The sequence below is a fragment of the Helianthus annuus genome, chromosome 14, assembly GCF_002127325.2.
Source record: "Helianthus annuus cultivar XRQ/B chromosome 14, HanXRQr2.0-SUNRISE, whole genome shotgun sequence".
In the NCBI taxonomy this organism is placed as follows: Eukaryota; Viridiplantae; Streptophyta; class Magnoliopsida; order Asterales; family Asteraceae; genus Helianthus; species Helianthus annuus.
In genome coordinates, this window is record NC_035446.2 from 111348024 (window position 1) to 111363147 (window position 15124).

General features: G+C 32.7%; 1 protein-coding gene across 1 annotated transcript; it reads right to left on the reverse strand.

Annotated features, from left to right (window-relative positions):
• Positions 1 to 10317: 10317 nt before the first annotated feature.
• Positions 10318 to 13672, reverse strand: LOC110908990 (NAC domain-containing protein 37). Its single transcript, XM_022153995.2, has 3 exons — positions 13319 to 13672; positions 12550 to 12821; positions 10318 to 11223 (listed from the first exon to the last, which is right to left on the reverse strand). Exons 1-3 carry the CDS (start codon positions 13485 to 13487, stop codon positions 10603 to 10605), a joined length of 1062 nt encoding a protein of 353 aa, XP_022009687.1. The 5' UTR covers positions 13488 to 13672; the 3' UTR covers positions 10318 to 10602.
• Between the last annotated feature and the right edge of the window lie 1452 nt (positions 13673 to 15124).

Sequence of the window (15124 nt, forward strand, 5' to 3'; positions counted from 1 at the left end):
TTGTTGTTTTTGCATGATAAGATAAAATATTGGTTTATCTTTAAATGTGAAAAAGGCTAATGGTTTTTTGAGATACTTGCTTGTGTTTCTAAACAGATTGATGCAGTTATCAAAATGAAGTGCAGAATACAAGTAAAGTGCAGATTGAGAGTGAAGTAAAGATGTGTGAAGATGCATGGTAGGATCCTTCTACTACTTTGCAGAGAAAGAGATATGGAAGATTTGAAGATACTTGCTTAACCAAAGAATGCTAGTTCACTGATCTACAACGAATGAAAGTTTTAGAGATTGGAAGCATCAACTAAGGGGGAGTCTGTTGATGTCAGAAGCTGTGTAGCTGACGCTATCCAAAGACCAAAAAGATTGCAAGATGTTTGAAGACAAAGTTACACTATGAAGCTATTGTCAAGGGGGAGTTTGTTGGTGCATGTTTTGTGATAACAACTTAATAGTTTGTTTATTTAGTCTTTGGATATTTTGTATTGGGCTTAGCTTATTGGTTAGGGAGTTAATTAGTGTTATGGGCTTGGAAAATGGCCTGGCCAGTATGCAAACAAGGCTGTAGTATATAAACAGCTTTACGCATTAGGGTTTAGGTTAGCCAGTTAGTAGTTAGTTGAGAGAGTTTTGAGAAATCTACAGAGAGTGGCTGAGAGATTTCTTGTGAAGGTCTTTAATTGATTGTAAACTTTGTGTTGGATAATCAATAGAAGACCGGATTGAAAGTGATTGTTTTGTGTTCGTCGTCTTGATTTTCTTGTTTCTGTTTGTTCGATTGATCAAGGGGATTCCGCACCCTAGGTTGATTATCAATCTCGTTACGATCTATACGGGATAGCGACCTACAATATTAAAGGAAGTTACTATTTACAAACGAAACTTCCCTCCGCCAATGAAATTTTTGTTTCATACTCTTTTAATTTGTCTCTCAGCCAAGACCACCGCATTTAATGAGATACCTTTGAACATTCAGTATTTGGGTTATGCTATTTTAACAAAATCTGATTACAATTTATCAAAAGCACTATTTTCTGATTTGTTGAATAATGTGAAAAATGTGAAAAAATTGAAAAAAGGTGTTCGTAGTAATGCTTTTTTGTTGTATCCAAGACTTCTAAGCTTCTACCTACGAAAACAAGTGTCACAAACAGATTTTGAACAAGGTGTAGCTTTTCAAATAAATAGTCTTACAAGTAAAACTTTTACTAAACTTATGGATAAAGAGTTAAAAGTTTCAACAACTGAAAAAAAGGGAGATGAGCCTCTTTTAGATGCGTCTGCATCAGTTGCTCAAACTTCTGTTGTTGAGCGAACTGCTCATGCTGATCATGACACCACAACCGGTGTTGTGAAACACACACCAGGAAAACGCAAAAAGAAAGCTGTCACATCCAAAAAGTCCATCAAAAGTAAACAAAATAAAAACGTTCCTCTGGAAGATGAGATCCCAGAGGTTAATGCAGTGACAACAAAAATGTCACTTGAAACCACTGCTGCTACTTCTTCACAGTTATTGGAAAGATCTCAACCCATCCAAACTCCTCATGTATCGTCACAAAAGGATCATGTTGTAAGTACAGGGACACCACAACATGAAGTAGAGCTTTCATATGAAAGTATGTTTAAAAGTCCCTCTCCCAGGGCAATCATTCTTTCTACACCACAACCCTCGACTCAAGTTCCATTAACAATATTACCTCTGTTAGAAGCAATTGAATTTCAGAAAGAAAACAGTTCCTCTAATGTACACATTACTGATAGAAGATCGCAACAAATGACTGCGTCTGAACCAATTAAATCTTCTATTCTACAAACAGTTGAGGAGGTTATCTCCGTTGAGTATTACAAAACTCTTGGTGGTAGTTTAAGTGGAGCAGCGACTACAACTGTTGAACTCATTGGTGATCAGTTGGACAGTGGTTACATCATTAAGACTCCTTTGAAGGCAACTACTGATGAGGTTACAACTGTAATCTCTGTTTCACTGGGAAGTCCCCAGAACGAAGAAAAAGGCGCATCTGTTTCTAATGATATGGAGACTTCTCCTATTATCAAAATAAAAACAATCACTACAGCTGGCAATTCAGATGATCCTATTAAAGTAGGTGATGAATTTACTTATAAGGATTTGACGGTTAGAGTGTCTAACATTGAAACAGATGTTGCTGAAATGAAAGAATTGATTAAGCAGAAGATAGAGCTTTTTAAAAGTCAACCTAGCAGACAGGAAATTGCCAATGAGCTTTGGAATTCTATGCAACCCATCTTTCAAGTTCAGAGGAATTTGCCTGAAAGTAACTGCAATTTCAGTTTGGAATTTATCAGAAATTTGGTTGATGCCAGGTATAAAGACACACAAACAGACATTATGAACATTAAGGAACATCTGTTGGAACTTACTGGTTCCACTTCTACATCAATCTTTGAGAAAGATGATGATGATGATAATGATGCCAAAAAGGGGGAGAAAGATTCATTGAGAAAGTTGCCACCAGATTCAAAAGCTAATCCTACAGAAATTGTATTGCCTGCTCAACCTAAATCCCAACCTTCTCCAAAAAAAATCACTACAAAAGAAGGAGAAAATACCTTCCACACCATCATCACCCATTTTGTTAATAGATGTTGGGAACACAAAAGTATCAGCAGATGTTTACCAAACAGCTGCTGAGACACCAGTTGTTTCAGCAGAAGTTTCTCAAACATCTGCCATGATCATTTTTACTACACCAACCACAATCCAAGCACCTCCAACATCACAAAGATTTCCCTTACATTCATCTTCACTACCAAAACATTCTCCTTCACCAGAAATCATCTCCACACGTAAGAGAAAAACTCATATCGATAGAATCACAAAAATGAACAATGATCCTCTGGTAAAGCCAACTCAATCTAATTGGAAGAAAGTCAAAACAGTGGATTCATATGAGTATTGAAGTTTAAAAGAATGAGAGCAGAGCTTGTGGCTGCTGATTATGGTCCAGTTAGATCCATTGCCAGATGGTCTAAACTGAAAATTGTTGAGACCTACACAAACTGGAAGAAGATAGAGCTGCCATTCAAATGTTCTTCAAAAGTCAGTCTATCCTACAACTGCTGCTCTGTCTCCAAAAATCGGTACTCCAAAAAACCTTTTCTCATCATCTGATTTGTCTGAATCAATTGTAAATTTAGTTAGCAAACCACAATCACCTTCAATAATTCTTTGCCCAAGAAAACCAACTGATCCAAAAATATTAAAGTGGAAGTCATGTTCAAAAAACTAAGTATTGACTTTGATCAGATCAGATGGTAGTGTTGAAGAGATTAAAATGGATAGTGCATATAATCTGAATGCATACGATCTCCAAGATTTGTTGGACCTTCAACTTGAGAGGGATGATGAAGAAGACATGTTCTCCCTGGACTTTGAACTACAATTCAAAGGACAAATTAGGGAGATGTTGATAAGAAATAAAAATCAGTAATAAAGAAGGGTTTTCATATCATCCGTTGTATAGGGAGATTGTTGAATCAGCATCTGTTACATTGTTTGCAGTAGTATATTTAACCAGATCACAACATGTAGCGAAGGACATGTTGCTGCGTAACAAATTTTTGAATGAGGTTTGATGTGTGTTGTTTAGGTAGGTGATCGTATGTTCTTAGTTAATGTTTGTTAAAGTTAAGTTGTATTTGAATTTTATTAAGTTTGTTAGACATTTTTCATATGTACTCTCTTTTTTGAATAAGAGAATTGAAATAATCATATGTAACTGATGAATTTTATTAAGTTTGTTAGACATCCTTTAGACATCTTTTATTAAGTTTGTTAAATATCTTTTATATTTACTTATAGTTGTCTTTTAGCTATAATAGATAGCACGTTTTGCTACAATATCTATACACATATCTATATGTTCTGTCAATATGTTTTATGCATGGTTTTCTAAGAAACGACCCGTGTTTGCACACGGGTCTTACCGCTAATACTATATAATAAAAGAAACCACTTTTGGGACACTTGTCATCATATTAGGGCATCTCTTATAGGTAATTATTATTTTAATTTAATCTTTTCTAATTAATTATAGATAACTCTCCTATTAAATATTATTTAGTTTAATATCTTATGGATAATTATTATTTAGTTTAATCTTCTTATCATTTATAATATTACTAGGTTAGAACCCCGTGTATTACACGGGTTGCATAGTTTTATATAATAGATAACAAAAAGATATATCTTTAAAAAAACTCGTATATTGCACGTGCTGAAAAAAATATAATGTCATATGTTAACATAAATAGTCATCAAGATTTATCATTTAAAAAATGAACATTGATGTACTATTTAATTATTATAACATTTTACTTGTTTTTTTATTTTGCATAGATTTAATTTTATATAATAAATAATAAAAAGATATATCTTTAAAAAAACTCGTATATTGCACGTGTTATATAAAATATAATGTTATATGTTAACACATACAGTCGTCAAGATTTATCTTTTAAAATGAACTTTGATGTACAATTTACTTATTATAACATTGTATTTCGCTTGTTTATTTATTATTAGGTTAAAAACACATGTATTACATATTTACATAGGGTTGAATCTCGTTTTTATGGTACATTCAAATTATGAGATACAATTATTTTAGTTAGTTTTTATGCACCTTCATGTTTATTTGTTTATTTCATTTATAAAACACACGTTTTAAATTTGTATTCAAGAGAGTTTACGGTACAAAAAATGGTGGAGATCAATCCCCACGTTTTATATATTTCATCATTTTTATGAATTATATCATAAAATCGAGAAATAAATTCTCTTTGAATGAAGTATAGAATTGTTATATTTAAAAATGGTGTTCTTTAAACATGTTGATTCAATGTGCGACAAATGATGGGTTCAAAGTTTACAATTATAGTGATGTTCTTTATATCTAAAAATGATGGGTTTAAAGTTTACAATTTAGAAGCATATGCCTACCATTATAGTGATGCGTTCAAAAACAATTACAATTTGATAGAAGCATATGACCGACCAAGAATAATAATTTAATTCTAGTGAAAAAAAAAACAATAATACAATTATTAAGTATATATCAAACAAGAACATTTGATTCTTAATTTACCATAATTTCAATCACATTTATTCTTAATTAATTTTTTTATTTAAAAATATTATTATTATTATTTAATATGCTCATAATAAAAATAAACGTTTATCCTTATCTAAATATCTAGTATTTTTTTAAATTATTATTATTATTATTATTTAATATGATAGTTAAATAGGAAAATAAGGTGAGAAAGCACCAGAGAGTGACACGTGCCCAAAAAAGATTTTTGTTTATTAGTATAGGAAGATTTAGAGAAAATTACAATTTTGGCCCCCGTGGTTATATCACTTTTACACTTTTAGCCCGAAAAAGAATTGTTTTAACATCTAAGCCCCCAACGTCTTTTTTCTAACCTTAAGATGTTAAAAAATTCTTTTTTGGGCTAAAAGTGTAAAAGTGATATAACCACGGGGGCCAAATTCGTAATTTTATTATTTGATGTATAAAATTAGATTTATTCAATTCGTACAATACATGGGTTTTTAAGGATATATATATATATTTTTTTTTATTATTTAGTACAGAAAATTACATTTATTCAAACCGTGTAATACACATATTTTTAAAGATGTGATTTTTTTATTATTTGGTATATAAAATTACATTTATTCAACCCGTGTAATAAATGGGGTTTTTTAAAAATGTATTATTTTATTATTTGGTAAACAATATTACATTTATTCAACTCGTGTAATACACGTGGTTATAAAGATATAACTTTTTTATTTTGTATATAAAATTACGTTTATTCAACATGTACAATATTGTTCTTATAGATATAACTTTTTATTATTTAATATATAAAATTATATTTATTCAACACGTGCAATAAAAAGTTTTTTTTAAAGATATATTATTTTATTATTTAGTATATATAAAATTTATTTATTCAACCCGTGTAATACACGGGGTTATAACCTAGTTATAATTAAAAGAGTAAACTGCCATTTTGGTCCCTGTGGTTTGGTCAATTTTGCCACTTTAGTCCAAAACTCAAACTTTTTGCATCTGGGTCCCTGTGGTTTCAGTTTTATTGCCATTTTGGTTCAAAAATGAAATCAGGTCATCTTTGTATTATAAAATCCTGTTATTTTGTCATTTTCTGCAGGGGCAAAATGATCATTTTTTTTTTATAAATAAATACCATATTTTATAAGACAAATATGACCTGATTTGCCCCTGAGGAAAATAACAAAATTACAGGATTTTATAAGACAAGTATGACCTGATTTCATTTTTGGACCAAAATGGCAATAAAACTAAAACCACAGAGACCTAGATGCAAAAGATTTGAGTTTTGGACTAAAGTGGCAAAAGTAACCAAACCTCAGGGACCAAAATGACAGTTTACTCTAATTAAAATAACAGTTTCTTTTTTGATCATGAAGTTCTTAAAAGTTTGTTTTTTTTATCCGTGGCAAAGTACCTTTGACCACGGCAGCTTTAAGCCTTTAATCCGTAGTAGAGAACAAAATGAAACAACTTTTCTAGTCACTAAAAATCTGTCGGACTTGACATTTCGCCAAATCAATGCTGACTAAAGTCCAAACAAACCTACCAAATATAATTCGCATCATGAGATGAAAACTAAAAGTATAAAACTGAAATATAATGAAACCTCAATCTTTTTGTAAGATCCAACATTGTAACAATCTTAATTATAAAATACGGTAAAGCATAACTCCAACTTCCTTAAATCCTTAAGACTCCTTGGAGTGTTATTGTTGCTGCGAGATTGGTAACATTAGACTTTGTGGTCTATCTTAACTTTCAGTGGCGGAGCTTAATCAAAAGTTTCGGGGGTGGAAAGTCATGGACTCAATTTATATATTATATAAATATTTAGGCAAAATAATTGGGGGGCGATCCTTTATAATTTTAAAACTTTTGGACGAAAAATCAGAAATTTTATACTTCTACCGATATATTGGATGGAGCGGGTGCACCCTCGGGTATCAACTAAGCTACGCCTCTGTTGACTTCATTAGGTGACATGGTTAGTTAACATGTCTTTCAAACTGCTTTCTCCCCATGTTAATAAGTGTTAAAACCTCATTTGGTTAACATGTTAATGAAATAGTATTATTATTGTTGTTATTATTATTATTATTTTTTTATTTAATATAAATCTTTAATATTAAAACAATTAAAAAAAATGGTGGGTGAAATAGTGTTAACAATGTTAAACCATTTTCTTAGGATGAGGAAACGAATGATGTGGCGCTTATCTAAAGTTAAGGAGGGTTAAGGTATAGCGACCACAAAATCATGAAATAGTTCTCAGTGATTATAGATAGATCACCTATAGATAGTTTAGAGCCCAAAAATTACATTTTATAATATGTCGGTAATTTCTCAGTAATCAACAGTTCAGAACCCAAAAGTTACATTTTATAACATATGTCGGTCATTTCCCGGTGATCCATTGTGTTAAATGGTAAAGTACTTAATTGAAAATTATTGAAGAATTGAGTTACAACATATAAACATCATAACGAAACCCTAAGTAATCTAATGGGCCTTGGGAGGCGGCACACCACCAGTCTAGTGTTGAACACAGCGGCAACACCTAGGGTTTGTATTTTTGTGGTGGCGTGACAGATAAGAAGGTAATTAGAATCCTAAGACTCTAATACCATATTAACTGATAACATACTGAATTGAATATTATTAAAGGATTGAGTTAAAATATAAACATCATAACAAAACCTTAACTGACCATAATCTAATAATACTATTTTTTTTGAACGATAAGGAACGACGTGCCAACCACTGTGACTCCGGGCGCTGACTAATTAACGAAGAAGGTGTCGGTGTCGTTCATTGTTGTTTGGCATGGCTATCTGACATCTAACAATGTCAGTAATCCGTTTTTGACCCTTGGGTGAATTCTTTGTCCACACCTTTTTTTCCTCAATCCTCATAGACCTCTATCGAAGAACTAGCGATTGTCACTACCATCACTGAGTGACTATTAGACATTATAAACATAATTCGTATATTATATATATTAAACTTAGGATATATTATTTATGTTTTATGTGTGTATGTAACGATATGATCAAATGGGTGTGTTGGTTGGTTGACTTCGATTCAAATGGTGGTTATTCCCGCCAGTTTCAACCACCACATAACCGTTCACCACGATGTATAAATGATTGTTTCCGGGAACCTTTTTCCGATACCAAGACAAATTCAATCTTCTGAATTGTCCTCACAAACATTACTGCAAATCATTATCGATTCATTGTTATCATGGAGTCAAGTCACTTTGATAAATCCGCTGCAAATCGTTTCGAAAGTCATCAAAGCGGTATCAGAGCACCAGGCAAACACGATTCTGATCTCAGGCCAACTTCTACCACATTACCATGCAAACATTGCTCCGACGATAAACGAGAACGAAGATGGTTGGTGAGGCGATGTTACTACTGCAATAAACCAGGGCATCAAATCTCAACTTGCAAGATGAAGGAAAATGATGAAGAATCACAACTGATCCGTCTCGCAATCAACACGGGAACACAGCAACACCATAGTGAAGATGATGATCATAAAAGCGGTCAGAGAATGGAATATCTTGTAGTTGGAACCGATGGAGGTTTCTGGTAGGAAAATGTGATATGTAAGTAAAACTCTGAAGCATCATTTTTCTGGAAATCTAGATATGTTTAAACTCATAAAATGCATGTCTGATGTTGAAACAAAAACTGGTGAGAATCAGTTTTATTTCATAAGGGGTTTAGGGTTTGTTGATGTAATTTCTGGGTCGGAGAAAATCCGTATTCAAAGTGTGTTTTACACACAAGACATAGACAGAAATGTATTAAGTTTAGATCAATTGATCACACAAGGTTTCACGGTGAAATTCACCGGAGACAAGTGCAAATTGTTCCCTACTTTTAGTGTTCCCCTCATCAATAAGAAAAGTGAAATATCTGGAATGACCAAGGAAGAAGAGATTGGTGTTATGGAAAAACAGACAATGATGAGTAAAGAATCTGAATTTATGAAGTTCAAGACAAATTTCTTGAATGATTATTTCGAAAAACTGGATGTATCATCCAACGAGCCTGATTGGAACGTAATGATACTTCAATCAATGAAATTCAAGGAATTTTTAGATTGTAAAGCATTACTCGATATGATGGATGATGATGAGTATGTCCGAAAGTATAAGTTTATACTGGAATCTAAATTCAATGAGATGGTGGATTGGTTTTTAACCAAGAAACTGGGTGTGATGACGAGGCCAATTCCGGCCTATGCCTCGAATAATCGTAAAGTAAGTTTGTTAGAATTGTACCTGGTAGTTGAAAGAGAAGGAGGACATCGAAGGGTGACGGAAAACAATCTCTAGGCCATGGTAGCCAAAGACATGGGTTACGAATATAGTGATGGGGAATTTATGCGTTTAATGTACGCTATGTATTTAGATGTTCTGATCTACTACCACAAGTTCAAAATTATTCAAACAAACGTTCATGATAAAGAAGTGACAGAAGAAAAGGAAGCACTGATGGGAAAAAGAGATCCGAGAGAGAGCCGAAGTGAAGGAGAACAAGCAGAGCAAGTTGCAGGTCACACTGGGAAGGACAAAGACAGTCAAGATGCTGCTGAAAACGAGTCGGAACATTATGCATTCTACGCCGGAAACGATTGGCAAGGAATGAGGAAGCTGAATTCAAGAAGGAAATTCGATTTCAATCGAGCGAAAGCGGTTGTAGAAGATGCAAACAGAAGCGTTTTAATATACTCTCATAAACATAATTATGTTTAGGGGAGAGTATTAGACATTATAAACATAATTCGTATATTATATGTATTAAACTTAGGATATATTATTTATGTTTTATGTGTGTATGTAACGATATGATCGAATGGGTGTGTTGGTTGGTTGACTTCGATTCAAATGGCGGTTATTCCCGCCAGTTTCAACCACCACATAACCGTTCACCACTATGTATAAATGATTGTTGCCGGGAACCTTTTTCCGGTACCAAGACAAATTCAATCTTCTGAATTGTCCTCACAAACATTACTGCAAATCATTATCGATTCATTGTTATCATTGAGTCAAATCACTTTGATAAATCCGCTGCAAATCGTTTCGAAAGTCATCAGTGACCATGTCGTCGCTGACGATGCTATTATACTAAATTATGTAGAATGTTGTGTATCTTCTTCTTCTAAGCTAATAAAACAATAGTTGTAACTTGTCTAAAATAATTCAGAAATATTAAGGTCATTTATGTATTACATAACAAAGTATAATAGATATACCAAAAAACAAACATCTAAAATCTTATACGAGTCTACCTTTCTTCAAAAGTACACATATATATCTATCTATATACACACACATTATTATGTCTCAAGATTATACGAGATCATACAAATTTATCCAACTGAATTGTATTAAACGTGTATATATTATAAAAATCGTTATTCTCCTGCTGCATGCATCTCTGAGTATGCATTTTCAACTTCATAATTTATCAAATATGCAAATTCCAACATCAAAATGATCTGAGCTTGTAGAACTCAACAATCCATTCAACTTTCCGCTACCGTCACAACCACCATATTCTTCCGGACCACCTTGATAAAACATATGACTCAAACCAGCAGAATGATCAATATTCTCTTCGAAATTCGCTGAAAACCCTTCTCCGACGCATCGAATCTCTTCCTCTTGGCTCAATTGGGAAGCTACAAACTTATCAAGATCCCTCCAATCCCTCACTTCATCATTGTTCTTAATGTTATTTATGTTTCTTTTTCTGATTTGAACGTCTTCTTGACCGTGTCCGTACATTGAGCTTATAGGCCGCTTTATCGATTGGAGGGACGGGCTTTCGAGCTGTGGGAGTTGTATAAACTGATCACAATGAACAAAGTTCAAATTTTCTGATGCTTCCAACTCTTGCTTGCACATGAAAGTTGATGTCAAAGGAAGGTTAGAAGGCTGAATTGTGGTGTAATCATCCATGGTGGATGTAATCAGGCTTGATTCATCAAGGAAGTAATTCGAATCCCATCCAGTTGTTGTTCTTGTTTGTCCGGTTGTGCGTTTCTTGAAGGCTCGACACACTACCCATCCTTCTTCCTGTACATCATCAATAGTGTCATAAAATGTATTTAGATCCCATTGTTTAATTCTATACTTGCTATTTTATTAGGTAAGTTTGTTTGTTTTGTATTATACACCTTATTGTTTGACTATTTATCACCAAGATAATTAGAAAGGACATATATGATGAACTGAATTCCAATAAAAAACATTTTAATAACTTCACTAACATATATGAAGATTTTGTTGAATAAAGTAATCATTTTTATTGATTTCCACTTGAGTAGAGGTTTAAGGGAAATTGAATTGCTATATTTTATTGCACTTTTTTGACTGAGAGATGTGAACAAAGTCAAATGCTTTCTTTACCACAGAAGCACACTCGAATATTCTACACCGAAAAGAATGGCCAAGATTAATATGATCATATGAACACTCAAATTTTCAAAGATAGTGGAGAGCATGCATGAGAAAAGATGATTGAAGACCCAAAATACTCACATTATAGAAAAGAAAATAAAGGCATTTGAACATATGGATAGTGATGAATTATAATTATAATTATTATTAATTATTATTATTATTATTATCACTATTATTGTTATTATTATAGTTATTCATAGTTATCTTTTCAAGAATTAGATATGCATGGTGTGTAATTAAAACCTTCATTTGGTAAGGAAGAGTAAATACACAAAAACCGAAAATTTGAGTTATGACACTACTAGCTAAGCTAGAACACAAGGTTTCGCCACATAAAGTATATGTATTGATCTGTAGGTAAAGATTATTACTGAGATAGCTTTTTCCGTCATCTATTACTATTAATTTGAGTTATGTTCAATTGTTTGTCTCTTGTAATAGCGAAGATTTTTTTAGGATCTGTAATTCCGTTGGTAAAGCACTGTTTTTTAGCAGTTAGAAATGTTTTTTTTAAGATCTTAAACCCACAAATCCCTGAAACTGAAACTTTTCCAGTATTTTGCCTGAAAAGAAATGGATAGAAAACCCATAAATAAAAATTAAATGAATCCACTAAATGGTCTATAATTTTTTGTACTTAATTCAATAGAAACCCTAATTAAAGAAAAACCGATTAATTAATCTACGAAAATGCGCATTAATATGATATTAAACACTCAATTTACATGTATTCATTGAATCCGGCAAGAAAACACACAAAGTGGAGAGCATGCATGAAAGAAAATGATTAATTCTTCCAAAAAAAGAAAAGTAAAGGGAAATGCAAGAAACGTAAACTATGTACAACCATTCATATCTAGCATGTAAGATTCAATTAACAGATTAAATAAAAAAGAAACGAAATGAATCAAGACCGATTTTCATCGATCGATTGTTTACCTGGGGAGGGCCATTTTCTTCGGATTCAAGCCTGTACTCGTGCATGATCCAATCGGTTTTCTGTCCATTTGGTGCCCTTCCTTTATAGAAAACTAGGGTTTTCCTCATTCCTATGAGCCTTAGTTTTTCATACACAGCTTTGTCTCTACCAGTAGCCTTCCAAAAACCTGCCATGGTTGCTCTATTTGTCCTTGTCCCAGTTGGATACTTTTTATCCTTATGACTGAAGAAATACCACTCGTTTTGCTCCTCATATCCGATCCGACATCTCTCTGAATACGATCACAGTTTTATGTCAGATCAAGAAATATATCATCACTATATATCGATCTTTGATCGAAAAACAATCAACTCAACGAGTCGATAACACATTGGTAAACCAGCTAGCCTTTGATTAGCATAACTTGATACTTATATACACAAAAGGTTAGTTAATTAGATATTAAAATTTAAAAAATACTAGGGTTTGAAATTGGAACAAGAAAGCAACCCTAATTAGATTCAAGAACATTTAAGCTTTTAAAAGGATCCAAAAATAGCAACACTTTTTACCACCTTCAGTTGTTCATGGAGGAACAAGAAAACAATTAAGACTAAGAACATCGATCAAGATCGATCTTTTGAGCCACTTAGGCTTTGGTCTAGTGGTCAAGAGGAATTACTTCTTGTGGGTGACTAAGGTTCAATCCTTAGAAAGTGTAATTTAGTGTAGTATTTAGGAGGAAAAAGTTTAGCCATTCAAAAAAGATCGATCTTTTGAGCTAATTACCTATAAGATCCCATGGTTCAATTCGGTAAAGATCGATGTCTCTAATAACATCAAGATCGATCTTCTGAGATGCAACTTTCTTTCTGAGATAGTAACCAACAAGTTCTTCATCTGTAGGATGAAAACGGAAACCCGGAGGGACACATGATGATTGATTCATTGTGTCCATGATAATTTGTGTACTGGTGTAATGTACAACGGCTTGAGTTAAATCTGCATTCACCACCTTCGCTTTTATTCACTTCTATATCAAGCTTTGTGAGACTTTAATAGTCAGGAGTGTATACATATATAGCAATATATATGCATGAACATTATACTACTGCTGGGGGTATATTGGTGCAAGTACATAAAAAAGCTTACCTACGTTTGTAAAAGTGGATGTAAAACTTTATAAGGTTAACCTATAAAAAATAAAAGAGGACGACACCTTGGTAACAATATATTCTGAGGTGGAATTTGAAACTTGGGCATTACACTATTACGTAATAAATTATAAAAAGATGTTACAAAAACATTATCTTTATTTATGAATGTCTTCTGAAATTTTCTTTAAAAATTGGAAAAAGTTAAAAGGGGGGAAATGAGGAATTATTAAGCAAACGACTTAAAAAATGACAAGTGTAGTAGGTATAATCATCAACTCATTTGATGGTGAGCTACACTCACAACAGTTCCTATCCTTCTCTTAAAAGACACATTATGTATATGCATAAAGAAATGGTAATTCTGTATCTGTTGTGTATATAAACCGCTGAAACTCATCAATTTTTTTTTTTTAATCACAATGCTTGCTCTACTGTATAATTACATCAATAATCCTAATTAATCGCCTTGCCTAGGTTTGAATCTGAAACCTCTCCTTTAAGAGGCATGCCTCTACCAAGTGGGCTAGCCCCACAGCGAAATCATTTAAATCCAAACAAGTAGAGAAATTTGAAATACAAATGGTTTGGTTTTAATGATTTTGATGTTTTAACAGTTTTAATCTTTTTCAAATTTGGACCAACCAATAAACCTAACAGACTGTTTAGCTTATAATTATATAGAGTAAATTACTTTTTGTCTTAACCATTTAGGTCCAAAATCAAAAAATTTAACGCCCTGAGTCCCTAATAACTCATTTTATAACATTTTGAATCCAACTTTTTAACACTTTTACTTTTGAATTTGGACTCAAATGGTTAAAACTACTAAAATACAAGGACTCAAATCGTTATAAAATGAATGGTTAGGGACTCGGGGTGTTAAACTTTTTGATTTTGTACTCAAGTGGTTAAAACCACTAAAACACAAGAACTCAAAAAGTAATTTACTCAATTATATATACAAACACACGTGTATGTGCGCGCGCACACATCTTAAGCATTAAACTAAAAGAAAGAATTCAAACGAATTTAAGATGATTCAAATGGGTTCAAGATAATGATAGATGATTTTTTATAACTACGTTTATTAGATTTTATTAAATGGGTTTGCCAAGTTGGTTTAATTAATTATTTTATTGGTGTTTAAGTAATAGTAGGTTTGGGTTTAGTTTAGTATAATGCTTTCATTGATTAATCTCATGGAAGTGTTCTCCCACAAAACCCGATTGTTTGTATGTGTTTGGAGCAAAAATTTCCAACAATTGATATCAAAGCTTGTAAACTGAGAGAGCGAAGGAGTGGACAAAAGGAGCCGACAAGCAAATATAGGTCAAAAGAAAAAGAAGAAGACAAAAAGGGTTTGGTGAGTTTTCAGTAATTTTGGTGCGACCGATTGCAGTGAGTAAAGGGACAAGTCAGCCTAGTATTTGCGGATAGT